General features: G+C 38.7%; 1 protein-coding gene across 2 annotated transcripts in view; it reads right to left on the bottom strand.

The window, feature by feature from the left end:
* Positions 1 to 16,214, bottom strand: part of pan3 (poly(A) specific ribonuclease subunit PAN3) — a 153,791-nt gene that overhangs the window by 35,375 nt on the left and 102,202 nt on the right. For both annotated transcript variants that reach the window (XM_048533537.2, XM_048533538.2), the window contains exons 10-13: positions 13,680 to 13,796; positions 11,931 to 12,032; positions 4,200 to 4,365; positions 3,233 to 3,320 (exon numbers count right to left, since the gene is read on the bottom strand). In XM_048533537.2, coding sequence (XP_048389494.2) covers positions 3,233 to 3,320; positions 4,200 to 4,365; positions 11,931 to 12,032; positions 13,680 to 13,796 — 473 coding nt within the window. The remainder of the gene's footprint in view (positions 1 to 3,232; positions 3,321 to 4,199; positions 4,366 to 11,930; positions 12,033 to 13,679; positions 13,797 to 16,214) is intronic.

Genomic DNA, 16,214 nt, shown 5'->3' with positions numbered 1-16,214 from the left:
GCTTTTTATGACTACTCAAGGCCATATCCTAGAGTCCTCTTTTTATTGGGCTTTCTACACAACAGGTAAAAAAATTTATATTGCTGGAAAAGCTCAGCGGGTCTGGTAGCATCTGTGGAGCAAAATCAGTTTTAGGCTGAGTGACCTTTCCTCTGAACCAAGGAAGGGTCACTTGATCCGAAAAGGTAACTTTAATTTCTTTCCAGAGATGTTGCCAGACCTGCTGAACTTTTCCAGCAAAATTCTGCTTTCATTTCTGATTTGTAGCAACCACAGTTCATTGTTTTTAATTTGGCTAAAATTTTAATCCTGGCTTCAAGTGTTTTGCCCCCTCCCTCCTTGCACACTAAAATCATCTCAATTAATACTTATGTTGTTAAATTCCTTTACTGTTTTATTACTCTTACATGTCTCTGAAATAGGAGAACATATCTGATCCTCTATCTTTCCCTTAATGTTTGGGAGCTTATTGTACACAACTAATAGCGTGTTTGGCACTGTTGGGTTTTTCTCTTCAAACCAAATTGACTCATTAATGATCCTTCCATGTTATCACCTTCTTCACTTCTGTATTCAATTCCTTAATCAACATTGCAACCCAAGCACACCTCCATCCCCCACCTCTTTTATTCCATGTCTCGGTGGGCACACTCTACAACTAGGAATACTGAGCTGTCAATCCTGTCCATCTTTCAGCCAAGTCTCAGTCACAGCTGTGATAACTTACTCTTGTACTTTTAGTTCACCTACCTTATTCTTCAGACTTCTGGCATTAAAATGTATTCTATGTAGTTTGGCTAAACTCACTTTTTTTTTCCTAGCCTATGCTTCCTCTGCCTTCCAGGCTCACTTATTCACATGTTAACTTTTAATTCCACCTTGGCTTCTTTGCCACTCTGAACTACTTTCAGAATCCCATCCCCCAATAAAGTAGAAATCTGACCTAACAGCGTTTTGTTTAGTTCCAGTATAGCCACCTTGCTCTCATGCTCTGTGTTTTGGCTAATAAAGGTAAGTATCTATGCACTTCCTTAACCATATTATCTACGTGCCCTGCCATGTGTTTCTAGGTTTCAAATCCTATAAAATTCTAAAATTTCCAAAGGTAATCAGACAACCTTCCCAACTAACTAATAAAATTCACTAAAAGGTCCCCCTACAACCTAATGTTTATGGGAACATCTCTAGCTGCGTCTGCATTTTTATTCAAACAGAAAAGGCGTCATTACCAAAAAAACCTAACGGACTTTACAATAAAGCAGGAAGAGGAACAGAAACGTGGAGGTTGGGGGTCAAACATCATTTTTTTTTTAAATGCAAAAAAGGCATATCAGTACCAGTGGAGAATCTGACAGAGGAGGGTCTAGGTAGCCATAACATCTACCATTGATAGTATAAAATATGCAGAGTGTCAGAAGTTTAAAGGTCAAGGAAGCAAAACAAAGATGATGATGAGGAAAGAGATAGTAGGAACTGCCGATGCAAGAGAATCTGCGATAACAAGGTGTAGAGCTGGTTGAACACAGCAGGCCAAGCAACAGAGGAGCAGGAAAGCTGACGTTTCGGGCCTAGACCCTTCTTCAGAAAATATATTATTTTCCCCCCAATGAAGGGTCTCGACCTGAAATGTCAGCTTTCCTGCTCCTCTGATGCTGTTTGGCCTGCTGTGTTCATCCAGCTCTACACCTTGTTATCTATGATGATGAGGAAACTATAGAAGGACAGTAAAATAAAGCTTTGGAGGAAGACAGTATATGCTGAAGCAAACAGAACTAATAGATGAGTGATACTAACTGCAACAGCTGCTTTTAAACAGATTAGAACTCCAGGAAAGCAGCAAAGAGAGCACTAGAATAGTGGGTCTCAAGGCAGAGATGAATAGTTAACATCAAATTTAAGATTGATGTCACAAAGTGGCTCTGGTACTTCAATCATGGTTTGGGGGTTGATATGGAAATACAATGACTTCATACAAGAGGAAGAGGAATGGAAGCAAGCAAGAGTCATTGTATGCAAACAAACAACAAAACAGAAGTGGAAGACATTGCAAATTGAGTATTAATTGCCTTAGAAACAAAAGTGATAAAGTGAGGAAGGGGTAGAGAAATGGGTGTACCCCAATCAATGCCATATTATCAGTGCTGTGTCATCGACAGAATCTACTGTGGCAATTTATATAGTGAGTTTCTGATGAAATGGAAGGGTTGGGAAACAATTCTTAAATCAAGGAACCAAGGGGCAGGGGTGAATGGAGGTTACAAATGTGACAGTGGCTACAGAAGACAGACAGTTGAAGTAACAGAGTACTGCTGCAGATCTGAAGTGGCAAGATGCAATAATTTCTGCGCTAAAATGAAAGTCAGGAACGTTAGTTCGATGGTTAGTTGTGTAGGCAAGGGATCTGGAAACAAGAACTCAGCATCAAAGAGACCAGTTAAAAGGTTGCAAAGAAGGGGAAATTAGTCAGAAAAACTGAAGTGCCAACATTTTGAAACAATAATGGTCGGGTGATTGTGGAGAGGTCTGACACGAAAAGGATTGGCTTGATCTTGGGGACAAAAATTAAATCTCTGATGTCCTCACAATCATTGCCCCAGAGGGTAACTGAGAATCAAGTATATTAATGCAGGTCTAGAGTCACATATAAATCAAACCAGGTGAGGATTGAAGATTTCCTTCCCTGAAAGACATTAGTGATTAGGAATGCAGAATAGGAGCCAGATCTTATCCAGTATGAACTGTTCATCAACTTTAATAACAACCTCAAATTTACCTAGACCATCTCCGAAAAACCCCCTCTCCTTCCTGGACCTCTCTGTCTCCACCTCCGGTAACTGCTTTAGCACCAAAATCTATTTCAAACCCATTGACTCCCACAGCTACCTGGACTACACCTCCCTTTACCCACCCTCCTGCAAGAATGCGATCCCCTACTCCCAATTCCTCCTTGAAGGTGATATTTTTGGCATACAAAACAGATATTTTAAAATTTGCTGTGGTAGAGCCAACTCTAATGAATTGTGTAAAATTTGATTTTGCATTACCTGTGGTTAAACTTTCAGTTTACTGAGATTATATTCTGCAGAGATTGAGAATATTACAAATGGAGTTCGGGAACAATTTTCAAAACATTTGTTTCAGTTGGAAAATTATACGGTCATAGATAACGACTGAATTAGGATGAAGCATAATAAATAAAGCTTGGATTCAAATTTTAAAAAATTGTACTCACCTGATACTGAGGCATCATTCCCAGTGGATTATTTTGACTACTGTCAAATGTTAAGACATCAAAAATTCCAACACAATTGACACGTAACCTTGCAAAAACAAAATGAATGCAGAAACATTTTCATTATGCAACTTTTCAGTGTTAGACTCATCTTTCAACTCAATATGTTCCTTATTTCTTGTAATATTCAAGTTCCTTCTGTTTGTAAACTGGACTCAAACAAAAAAAATTGTTGAAAAACAGAACACCATGAATGCTAACATTTTGTTGATTTAAATAACGAACCTATTGAAGAATAAAGTATAGTCAATCAAGTCACTGACATGGCGTGGGGGAAAATTTGATATATAGTTCCAAAACATAACAGTCTAAACAAAATAGGAAGAAAAATGAATCAATGTGTATAACACAATCTAAAACAAAAAGTACTAAATGAAGACAAGACAGTCTTTATAGAGAATGAGGATAAAGATCCAGTACTAAATGCTTATACGCAAGTATGTGCTATGTAGTTCAAATGAGCGAAGGTCCAGAGGGGTTCTATTACGGTGACTTTTCTAAGTTTAATAATGATACTGTCTGAAATTGCCTGTGTTAAAATTGGTGCAAATATAAATAACAGGCGAACAGAATTTGACATCTTATGAGGTCCCTCACAATTTTGAATTTTTAAAATTTAATTGAAATTCAATGTAAACTTACAAGTTGGAGGAATTCTACAAAACACTACTTTATTTATTTTCTCACATTTATTAAGCAATGTATACAAAGAATACAAATAGAATGATTTGCAAGTCAATAAATAAAAGGCATGTCAACATTCATCCAGCTCTACACCTTGTTATCTCACATCAATATTTGTTGGTTAATGAAGAAATTATTTAAGAAGATCTAAACATTTGCAAAAATATTCAAATTTTAAACAAAAGACGGTTCTAGAATAAGGTCTCTCATTGCAGAGTTTTACCTGGTTTTACCAGTTATAATAATCTTGGTTGGATCCATGACACGACAGGCCAGTCCTGCTGTATGAATGGTACGCAATGCTGAGCTCAGTTGGACAATGTATGCCCAAATAAGAGATTCTGGGAGTAATCCTGCATGTTGGCGAGGGAGAGGTCCATCATGTTGGCCTAGCATAAACAAGAGTTCCTGTTGATATTTTAGCTATTAAATAGCAGGGGCAAAATGAAAAAAAAAACAGGAAGACGTCATTCACGTGAGAAACTAGCGACAGACTTTGAGTCAGGATTTTTATGTAGTGATCTTTAGGATACTGAGTCCTCAAAGAATCTTGAACTTTTGGATAAATAGCTGCAGTAGAGATTTTCTCATAACGTTAAATCAAGACAATCATCAATTAATAAGGAATGCAATAGACTTTTACATTCATGAAGGAAGTTAAGAGCAGAATATGTCCCACATCTCTACCTTTCTAGAAAGTAAATGACCGTTTATTTGAATTCATTATTCTTTCAATGTTCTAAGCTATGGAAAATACTACATATCAAGCAGATGGATGAGGGCAGAAATGCAAGAAAAAAAACACTACCTGCCAGTATTTCCCTCCTTTCCACCCCCACATCCTGTCTTGGAGTTACAGTGAACTTTTGATTATCCAATACCCAGGGGACCAGGAGTTTGCTGATTGATCAAATATTCCAGATAATCAAGAGGCCCATATAAATCAATATCGAAGCACACTCTAAGTCATAGAAATGTAATGCAAGGAGTATACGCTTCACTGTTACACTTTATTTACCAGTATAAATCACTTAAATAATATTGCAATTTTGCCTTAAATAAAACTTACCGTTCGAGAGCCTTCTCACTTGCACCCTTAACTGACTACTTGGATATCACAGTATTTGAGGAGAAATTGACTCTCAATTGAATCAACTGGTGATATTTCACGCGGCCAATCAATTGAACAAGTGTATTTACATTGAGGTAAATATATTAAAAAAACACTAAGTGGACAGAATAACATGGTAAACTTTGTAATATTTGAGGTATAGAATTTTTGCCTGTTTACCAAGAATGCCGGTACATGAAGCGCCAGTTAAAACAAAGTTTGCTGCATAGAACTCCACCTTCATTGTCACTGGGTCAAAACCACAGAGCTCCCTTCCTAACAGCACCGTGGGTTTAAGGAGGCAGCTCACCACCACCCTTTAATGCATTTAGAGAAGTGCAATAAATGCCAGCCTAGCCAGTGACGCCTACAAGCAGCAAAAATATAAATAAATAAAACTTCCATCATAATCTATCATTAAGTACAGCATTTTTGAGGTAACTGCTACTCATTAGTTGCATTCATTTATTCAATTATTACTCTTTGAATCTACCTAATGAAGAGATTTCTGACTAATGCCTTCCTAAAGTTGGGATTTGGGATGTTCATTTACGATTGCTTAACATTCAACACAACTTGCCACTTCAAAGCATTAAAAATTGAGAGGAGGCTAGTGTAAGATTTCAAAAGAAAATAGAATAATTGGTGGAGTAACAGATAGTGGCACATGAAGTTAAATGAAGTAGTATGTGGCAATAAACTTTATTAGAAAGAGCATAGGTACATAATATAGTGCGTACAACTCTAGAGGAGATGCAGGAGAGGGGGACATGGGTGTAAATAAGTATAAGTCATTGAAGATGACAGGACAGTTGAAAGAACAGTCAACAAAGGATTCAGTATCCCAGATTTTTGTTTAAAAAACAGGGACATAAAGTATATTAAGGAAGATGTATTAAAAACTTTGCAAGTGGCTAGTTTGGCCTCATTCAGAGTTTTGAATCCAGCTTTGGGCACGGCACTTTATGCAGGACATGAAGGCATTAGAGACAGTGTAGGTGGTTAATGAGAATGGTTCCAGGAATGACACATTTTAGTTACGAGGACTGACTGAAAAAGCTGGGTCTGTTTCCCTTAGAAAAGGGAAGGCCAAGAGGAGATCCAATTCATTCAAAATAATGAGGTGTCTGGATAGAGCTAATAGGGAGAAAATATTTCCACTTGGAAAAGGATTGAGGAAGAGAGGATATGGATTTAATTATTAGAAGTAGCAAAACAGTAGGAGGAAAATCCTTTTCATACAGCTAGAGAATAGGGTTTAGAATGCTCTGTCAGAGATTGTGGTGGGATCAGGTTCAAGCCACGCGTTCTAGGAGTAATGAGACAGTTATTTGAGAAGAGACAATACGCAGGATCATGGAGACAAGTAAGGAAAATGGAGCAAAGTGAGCTGCTCATCTGAGAACCGCACAGACATAACGGGTCAAGTGGTTTGTGACCTCCAACACCAAAAGCAGTAGACAAAATGCTGTGACATTCAAATTTGTCCATATTAAGTGACAGGTAACAATTATGCTACCCCAAAAATGCCAGGTAATGTTCACCTCCAATAAGGAGGAGTCTGACTACCCAGCCCAGATATTCAATGGCATGAATTCCAGAATCAAAGAAACCCTATAGCGTGGAAACAGGCCCTTCGTCCAACAAGTCCACACTGAACCTCAAAGCATCCCACCCAGACCCATCCCCCTATAACCCACCTAATGTTTTGGAGTAGATCTGTAGCGCGGGTTGTGGGTGTTGAGGTTGGATGGCTGGCCAAGCTGGTTTGTTGTTCCGGAGACGTTTCGTTACTGTGCTTGGTAACATGCTCAGCGCAGCCTCTGATGAAGCGTTGGTGTGTTTTTCCACCTGGTTTTTAAGGTCTGGGGTGATTGCCTCACTTCTGGGTTTCCTCCCTAGTGAAATGTATATGGGGTCGAGTTCAATATGTTTATTAATAGCATGCTTCGTGGAGTGCCATGCTTCCAAGAATTCTCGTCCTTGTCTCTCCCTATCCCAGGATCTTGATGTTGTCCCAGTCAAAGTCCTGGTTCTCCTTGTCCGTGTGGATTGAGATGAGTGAGCGTTGGTCATGTCTTTTTGTAGCCAGATGGCATTCACGTACCTTGTTGTTAGATTCCTTCCTGTTCGTCCCATGTAGTGTTTCTCACAGTCTCTGCAGGGGATCCTGTAAATCAACCCTACAGGAAGTGCTCACCACAACTAAAGACTCACTCCCCACCATGGACAGGACTGTTGTCATCTACCAGATTCCCTGCAGAGACTGCGAGAAACACTACATCCGGCAAACAGGAAGGAAACTAACAACAAGAGTACATGAACACCAAGTGGCTACAAAAAGACATGACCAACACTCACTCATCTCAATCCACATGGACAAGGAGAACCACAACTTTGACTGGGACAACACCAAGATCCTGGGACAGGCTAGGCAAGGACAAGCATGAGAATTCCTGGAAGCATAGCACTCCATGAAATGTGTTTAATAAACACATTGAACTCAAACCCATATACATTCCACTACGGAGGAAACCCGGAAGTGAGACAATCCATCGCAACGGACCACGGAGTTTAAAAACTAGGTGGAAAAACACACCGACGCTTCAGAGATTGCACTGAGTATGTTACCAAGCATGGTAACGAAATGTCTGCGGAACAACAAACCACCTCAGCAAGCCAACCAACCTCAAAACCCAACTAATCTATACCTCCCTGAACACTATGGGCAATTTAGCATGACCAATCCACCTAAATACACACCTCTGAACTGTGGGAGGAAACCGGAGCACCCGGAGGAAACCCACGCAGACACAGGGAGAACGTGCAAACTCCACACAGACAGTCGCCTGAGGCTGGAGTCGAACCCGGGTCCCTGGCACCGTGAGGTAGCAGTGCTAACCACGGTGCCACCATGCCACCTCACTAATTTTGCTATTACAAAATTCTTGTGGGTTACCATTGACCAGAAACTGAAGTGGACAGCCATAAAAATACTGTAGCTGCAACAATAATTTAAAGCTGGGAACTGAAGCAAAAAAAATCAACTCATGACACTTTAAAGCTGGTGCACTATCTACAAAGGTCAAGGCAGCAAATGTGACAGAATACACACAAGTGGAGCAACTCCAGTAACTTGACTTCATTCAGACAAAAGCAACACACGACTTGCCACCCCATTCGACACCTTAAACATTCATTCCACCAATGACACACAACAGCAGATCGTACATCATATACCAGATGCATTGCAGCAACTCACCAAGTCTCCTTTGACAGCATCTTCTAAACACACACTTGCAATGACTTAGAAAGACAGGGTAGCAGATGAATAGGAACACCATCAACTGCAAGATCCCCTCTGAATCGCACACCATCCTGTATTGGAACAATATTTCTTTTCGTTCACTGTCACAGGATTATTATCCGGGAACTCCCTTCCTAACCATACTGTGGGTTTACCTGCATCAGGTAAACTGCTAACTTTTTCCCCCACCCCCAAAACAAAGGCAAAGGCAATTTGGAATATGTAGCTAATAATACCTAACCACATCACATGAAAGAATTTTAAAAAAAGTCAAACCTCTGGATTAACTCAAAAGGCCAGTACAACATATGAACTCCCACATAAATAATTAGGCTTTTGGTGCACACATTCAGCCTGAAATATAAATCATTACACTGCTCCAACTGCAAACAGGAGCCTACAACAATGAAAAACAGATGCACGTTATTAATGGTGAGGTATCATAATTTTCAAGTAAAAAGCATTACTTGCAGAAGGGCAATCTATACTAATGTGTTTATTGCATTTCCTTTTCAGATGGTGGTGAAGACAGCCACAATGTTAGCTTTGTGCAGGTGTTCTAAATGAGAACTAGCTTAAGCTGAAGCAAATGTATTGATAATCTGTAAAACTAGGAGAAAACTTGCTACCACATCCCTGACAAATGAAATTCATGGACAAGGACAGCAGATGGCTTGGCACGATAAGATACATTTAGTGCCCACAGCGTCTGATCAAAGGACCATGTGACTAAACCACTTAACCACCAGTCCCAATTCTCAACTGCCAACTTAACAATTCTTATAAATTAGATTAACAGGTGACACAGAACTAAATTTACCTTGCATGTTTTATTTCTATTTCCTTGTAGCTCACCCACATTTCTTTCTGCAATGGCAAGCAGTCACACTACCACAAAGGTTAGAACTTTCTTAGCAAAATAACTTCCCGAGACTCATGACACCACTATAATCATTTTTAAAAGCTTGCTTAAAAATACACGTAACTCTATACAACTGCAGACATCTCCATGAACTGGAGTCTCTAAATACTGATATTGAAGCACAAGCAAAACATTTTTCTTCAAAAATATTTTTTTTTGAGGTCAACCATGAAAATCCAAATTATCTTACATTTGGCTGTTGTAGAACATGCATTTTATCCCTCCCATTCTCTACAGATAAACACAATTCACCTAAATCCAGAAAGTTTAGCCACAGGTCAGGATGAGGTGCTACTAGAGTTTGCCTGAGAAACCAATGTAACTCACCATCACTTTGCCATGTTTCTCTTGAAATGTTCTGCAGGTACACTTTTTTTTTGACAGTTAAATACTGCAAGAGCAATTCACTACTCAAGAAGAAGACAATCCATACGTGTTTCTCTGCTGTACATCTCCTTTCCACGAACCTACCTTCAAAGTTCCTTCAAATTTCCCCTGCTGCCCTAGTCCTGAACTTCTGGTTTTCTCTAGTTTTTTTTTCTATCACCCCTCATACCCTTCTGAGCTCAACTTATTCATGGGGTCCATCTCCTGGTCTCTTAATTTAATCCCCATGAAACTCCTGACAATCCAATTTCCTGTGCGAAATACATTCCAATGACACACACCTCTATCTCACCATCATTTCGCTCAACTCAACAATTAATAAATTATTTTATTGCCAGTTCTAAAGTTCATTTCTAGCTGCCAATTCCATCTCTCTTCCAACAGTGAGAGTTTATTCCAGTCTGTTCACAAACCCAGTGTCACATTTGATCTTGAAATAAGCTTCTGAATCATACTCATGCTATTACTAAGATTACCTACTTTCACTTCTGTAACGTTACCTAACTTTGCCCTTGACTTCTTCAGCTGTTGAAATCCTAATTTCTAGCTTTGTTACCCTTCTTGATGTAACTATTCCAAATGAATGCCTGGCTGGTCTCCTATATTCCACTTTCTGTAAACAGGATGCCATCCTGAACCCTTAATTTGTAGCAATTCACATTCTCCTAAAACTCCTTTGCTTGCTAACCAACAGTGGCTCCCAGTAAAGCATCTTGATTATAAAATTTTCATTCCTGTTTTCAAGTTGTTCCATGTGTTTGCCCTCCCATTTCTATAATCTACTCCAGCTTCACATCCATCTAAGATTGGCAGAATGTTTTAATTCTGGCCTCCTGTGCACACCCAATTTTAGCAGCTCAAAAACTGGTGATGTGTTTTCAGCTGCTTCTGCCAAAGCTTAGGATATCATCCCTGTCCATCTCCAACTCTCCACCTTACATTCCTCCTTAATGATCCTCTTTACAAGTTGAATGTTTGAACAAGATTCTGATAATTCAAAGGTAAATCCACAACACAAAACTAAAACACCAAATACTGCCACGTCTCAGAAATTAAATAAACAAAAGATAATGAACATAAGCTTGCAACAAATGATTCGAAAGCAAAGAGATGTACACTTCTACACACAAAAAGCCATCAATCCAAACAGGCTTTCTACACAGATGTAGGTTTGTCATTAACACAGTCACTACATTTCAAGTCGTTAATTGTACTTAAGACACTGTTATACAGTACCACAGATACAAACCTTCATTAAATAAGTTGTTCAATATTAAATAATACAACTGATACACATTCAATTCTACTGTACCCAGTAGAATTTTCCCCCATATAATACTTCCTGATCTCCTGCAGCTTTAGTGTAGAGACTTCACATTTGGAAGGAATGCATTCCCTTGGTTTTTCTGTTCCCAGCTAGCTGAGTACTTTTTCGTTATGAGTGTAAAAACATGTTCTCCTCTTAGCAGACCCTCTATTGCCTTTCAGATACTCTCCAGTCTTTCTGCAGAAAATACTAAACGAAAGTAAGGCAGTTGCTCTCTCTCCCACCCCACTAAGCAGCTTACACTTTATACCCCACATCTCCAACATTTAACGCCCCCCCTCCCGCACCCCCCCACCACCGACCCCCTGACACCTAATACCCAAAGATAAGGTTCCTCTCTCTTTCTCCAACCCTGAAACTAGGCAGCTTCTCTTCCTCCCCCAACAGGCAACTTCTGTAACATTTCTACTGCATCATAATTTGCCCTCCAGCCATTTCCCAGCTAAGTCAGTGACACTTTCCTGGGTCTAGGTCAAACCCTGTCCTCACCTTGCAGTCTGGTAGCCTCACTCTGCCACCACTAGCCCTCGAGACTTGTTGATTGCTATTGCTTACTCAGCAGCATGCACAGGGGAAAGTCTGCCTTTCAGCTGGGCAGCAAATCCTTGCTCTTTCCTTTCATTCATCTTGTGGGGGGTGACATTTTTCTCTCGTCACCATAATTTGTTTGGGCAACTTGGAGATTTTGAGGGGGAATTTGCCTACCACCCTATGTACTTTGAGCATTGATCCTAAATATCATCTTGGCATCAGAATATGTTTTATAATGTTCCTGTGAGGTTCTTTAGATATTCCGTGACCTTTAAGGGAATATAATAAGTATACATTCTATAGCAGATTTTAAGATAGCAATTGCTAAACAGACCAGGAAGTGTGTGAATTAAGATGTACTTTGCTTACCCCATTTTCGTTTAGTGAAATAGGCATCAGCACTGGGATCGTTGAAGTGTTTGGTCATCATTGTCTCTGCTCCAGCGTGGAAGTCATAAGCAAATACAAGTGCTGTAGACAAAGCAACCAATACAATCTACATAAAGAAATAAACTTGCAGGTCACTGTAGTTCTCAAAAAAAAAACAAACTTCATGCCTTGGCTTTTTCTTTAACAAATGCAGACAACTGATAGAAAACACCAAATGGAAATAAGATTTTAAGAAGCCTCAGAAACAAAACAGATCTTTTTTCTCCTTTAGTCTTTTTTTTAAACAAATGCATCACTGGCAAGATCAGCACTTGTTGCCCTTTCCTAAGTTCACTTAAACTAAGTGAACTAACTTAAACTAAGAACTATCCACTTCCAGACAGCAGTTAGTAGTCAATCACATTGCTATGAGTCAGGAGTCACATCTTGGCTAGATGAAGTAAGGATGGCAGATTTCCTTCGCTAAACAAAACCAACGACACTTTCACTGGTACTAGCTTTATAATCTAGACTTATATTCAACCAGCTCCCATGGTGAAACGTGAACCACAGCACTGATCCAAGCTTCTGGATTTTACACCCAGTGACATCTCCCTTACGTCCATCTCCCTTACAAGACGTTTTGTAATGGTAATGACTTGGAAATTTCTTTTTTCCCCCCAATCTTACTAATGGAGGATACTTCAGTTCCCAATTCCAATAAATCCCTCAGCTTTTAGACCATCATCTTTGATTATGTATCTGCACTTCAGAATTCACAAAATTCACTTGATTATTTTGAACTTTTAACTATGAACTAATCCAATAATCAACTTGATTCGTCAAATTAGTAAACACGATCGTTAAACAGATTAGTAATTTGGTTAAAACATTTGACATTTTAGAATTTTACTCTGATAAGTACATTCCTGAATATATAACCATTATTCATGCTATTGAAAGTATGCTAACAGATACTTATTAGAAATTACACTGCATTTATAGAAAAAATATTTATTAGTTCTTCTTATAAAACATTGTGGTTATGCTTTCATGATTATACAGGAGAGAAGAAACATGGAGAAAACACTGTAATCTTAATAAACCTTTGGCTTTAGATTAATTTATAAATTGGGAAAGCAAAAGGAAGATGTCTGGTAGGCTGAGCTGGTTAGAGGGCATTCTTAGTAATGGCAACAGCTTCAGTGCAATCCCTGAATTGGTTGATGCAATTCTTGAGGCGTGCTACTTCTCCTTGCCTCATTGTGATGTCATGAATCAGCTCAGCTTCTTCAGATTATTAAACTTAGTGACTGATTCCAACACGATCTAGATATTTCCTCCACATCACACGCAGGTGTACACTGTTCTTTCGTCTTCCATTCGTTGAGTTGCCAAATCACACATCATCTGTCCTTCTTTTAGGTGAAGAAAAATACTATAGTTTGTCAAGAAATGTACAAGTTCCCTTAGTCTTTTTACTTAATAAAGGATTATACTTATGCAAACAATTCAATGAGGATAGAAGTGTAAAATGTTTCTGTAGATAATCTGTTGTTATCTTGCTGCATATGTATATCATGAAAATTACAGATACTATTCAGAACACAAAACCTTGTTATTTGGAAAACAATGCCCCCAAAAAACATTTGTTTCAACGCGAAACAAGTGCCAATTTTCAACATGCTTCTAGAAAATGTGCATTATCATGTGTATGTTAGCTGATATTGGGGGGAAAATGATACTCACAGTGCTCTCCAAATGCTTTGGTGGTGAATACTTCTCGAAGTGTTACTGTATTTGAATGTTGAATCTTCTTCCACATGTCTACTAATACCATACACTTTGTGTTGATAAGACGAAAGCCTGGAAAATTACCCAAAGTATTATTAAAATGGTGTTCTTTTGCCTCTGGAAACTGGTCTAATGTTTCTGTTTTTAAGGGTTCAAGTGAAATTCAAACATTTTGAACTTGTTTCTTGGTCTCCAGAATGGTTGAATTGTTTAAACTAATACATACAAACAAGGAACAGAAGTAGGCCACTCGGCCTTTCAAGCCTGCTCTATTATTCAGTAAGATTGTGTCTGATCTGATTTTAACCTCAATACTACATTCCTGCCTATCCCCAATAATCTTTCATCTCCTTGGTAATCAAGGATCTATTTACCTCCCTTAAAAATATTTAAAGGTTCTTCATCCACTGCCTTCTGAGATAGGAAATTCTAAATGCTCACAACCCTCAAAAAAACGTTTTCTCACCCGTGTTTTAAATGGGCAACCCCTTGTTATGATGCCGCATTCTAGATTGTCCTTCAAGAGGAAACATCCACTTTGTGAAGTCCCATCAGGATGTCATTTTTCAATTAAATCACCTCTGACACTTCTAAACTCCAGAGAATGAAAGCATACCTGTCAAGCCTTTCCTCATAAGGCAATCCGTTCTGGGTACGCGTGTACTTTGTCTGAACTGCTTCCAATGCATAAATATCTTCCCCAAGTACGTCAACCAGTACTATAGCCAGTACTCCAGATGCAATCTGACCAATGCCCTGTATAACTGAAGCCTAAACATTCGAACTCTTGCATTCAATTCCACTCACAATAAAACAATAAATTTGATTAGTTTTCCTGATTTACTCGTACCTGCATATAAAACTTCTACAATTCACACTAGATCTCCCGATATCTCAGAGCTCTACAACCTCTCACCATTTAGATTATACTTTTTTATCCTGTGTCAAAATGCACAAATTCACACTTTCCCACATTGTACTCCAGTCAGATCTTTTCCCACTTATTTAACCTATTTGTATCCTTTTGGAGGCTCTTTGTCTTCTTCTTAACTCACTTTCTTCTATCATAGCCATTAGCAAACTTAGCAACCATACCTTAACCACCTGAATAATTTAGATAAATTGTGAAGAGTTGAGGCCCTAGCACCAACCCTTATGACGCACTACTTGTGACAGATATCCTGTCAGCCTGAAAAAGGCCCATTTACCGTACTCTCAGCTTCCTGTTAGCAAGCCAAACTTCTATCCATGCCAACAGGTTCTCTCTTACACCACGTGCTTTTATTTTCAATAATCCTTGATGTGACACCATAGCAAATGCCTCTGGAAATCTAAATACAATACATCCATTGATTTCCCTTCAACTATACGCAGGTCATACCAAAGAGCTCCAATAAATTAACAACGATTTCCCTTTGACAAAACCATATTGGTTCTGCCTGTTTATCTTAAAAAATTATCCGAGTGCCCTTTTATAACATGTTTAATAACAACTTCTAACATTTTCCCTACGACAGAATTCAGCTAATTGGCCTGCTTGCTAATTCCCTTTTTTTTGAAGAATGGCGTTACATTAGTTATTTTCTGATCTAAAATAAACCTTCCCTGAATATAATGAGTTTTCGAAAATTAAAACTAACACAACTATCTCAACAATTTTAAGACTCTAGGATAAAATCCAACAGGGCTGGGGACGGGTCAACTCAATTCAAATGAGTTACTCCATACTACTTCCCTAATTACTAATTTTCTTGTGTTCCTCCTTCCCTTTCAATTCCTAATTTACGAACGTTTTGGGGATGCTACACATCTCTAATTAAGACTGACACTCTGTTAATTGGTCTGTCATCTCTATCTTTCATCACTAAGGCTTATTTTCTACAGGACAGCATTTACTTTACTCTTATCTGGAAATTTTCCTGTTTTTAATATTTTTGGCTAATTTTCTCTGATGCTAATATTTTCCTCCTTATTAATCTTTCAGTGATTCTTGGCATTCAAACTATTCTGTCTAATCATTTGACTGCCACTTATCACAGAATTATATGTCCTCTAATTATATGGTCTGAAGGAGGACCATTGGATCCAAAACATTAATTCTGCTTTCGCTTTCCACTGATGCTGCCAAACCGCCTAAGATTTCCCAGTGATTGCTGTTTTCGTTTGCGTCTTTTAGATGGATACTAGCTTTGACTTTTTATTTAACCATGGATGGCAAATCCATCCCTTAGGAATTTTTTCCTATTTGTTGGAATGCATCTATTCTGCACCCTCTTAAATGTTCGCAACTGCATCTCTACTGCCCTATCCCTTAATCTAAATTGCCAATACCCTTTCACTAGCTCTGATTTCATGTCCTTACAGCAATCTTGGACTTGTACTCCCTCCCTTAAATGGTACGCAAAATTCAATCATGTTGCAGTCACTGCTTCTGAAGGGTCTTTCACTGAGGTCAGTGATCAATCCTATTTCATTGGTCAAAACCAGGTC

The sequence above is a fragment of the Stegostoma tigrinum genome, chromosome 6, assembly GCF_030684315.1.
Source record: "Stegostoma tigrinum isolate sSteTig4 chromosome 6, sSteTig4.hap1, whole genome shotgun sequence".
Taxonomy (NCBI): Eukaryota; Metazoa; Chordata; class Chondrichthyes; order Orectolobiformes; family Stegostomatidae; genus Stegostoma; species Stegostoma tigrinum.
Note: the sequence above shows the minus strand (reverse complement) of the source record. Positions and strands in the feature narration are given on the sequence as shown.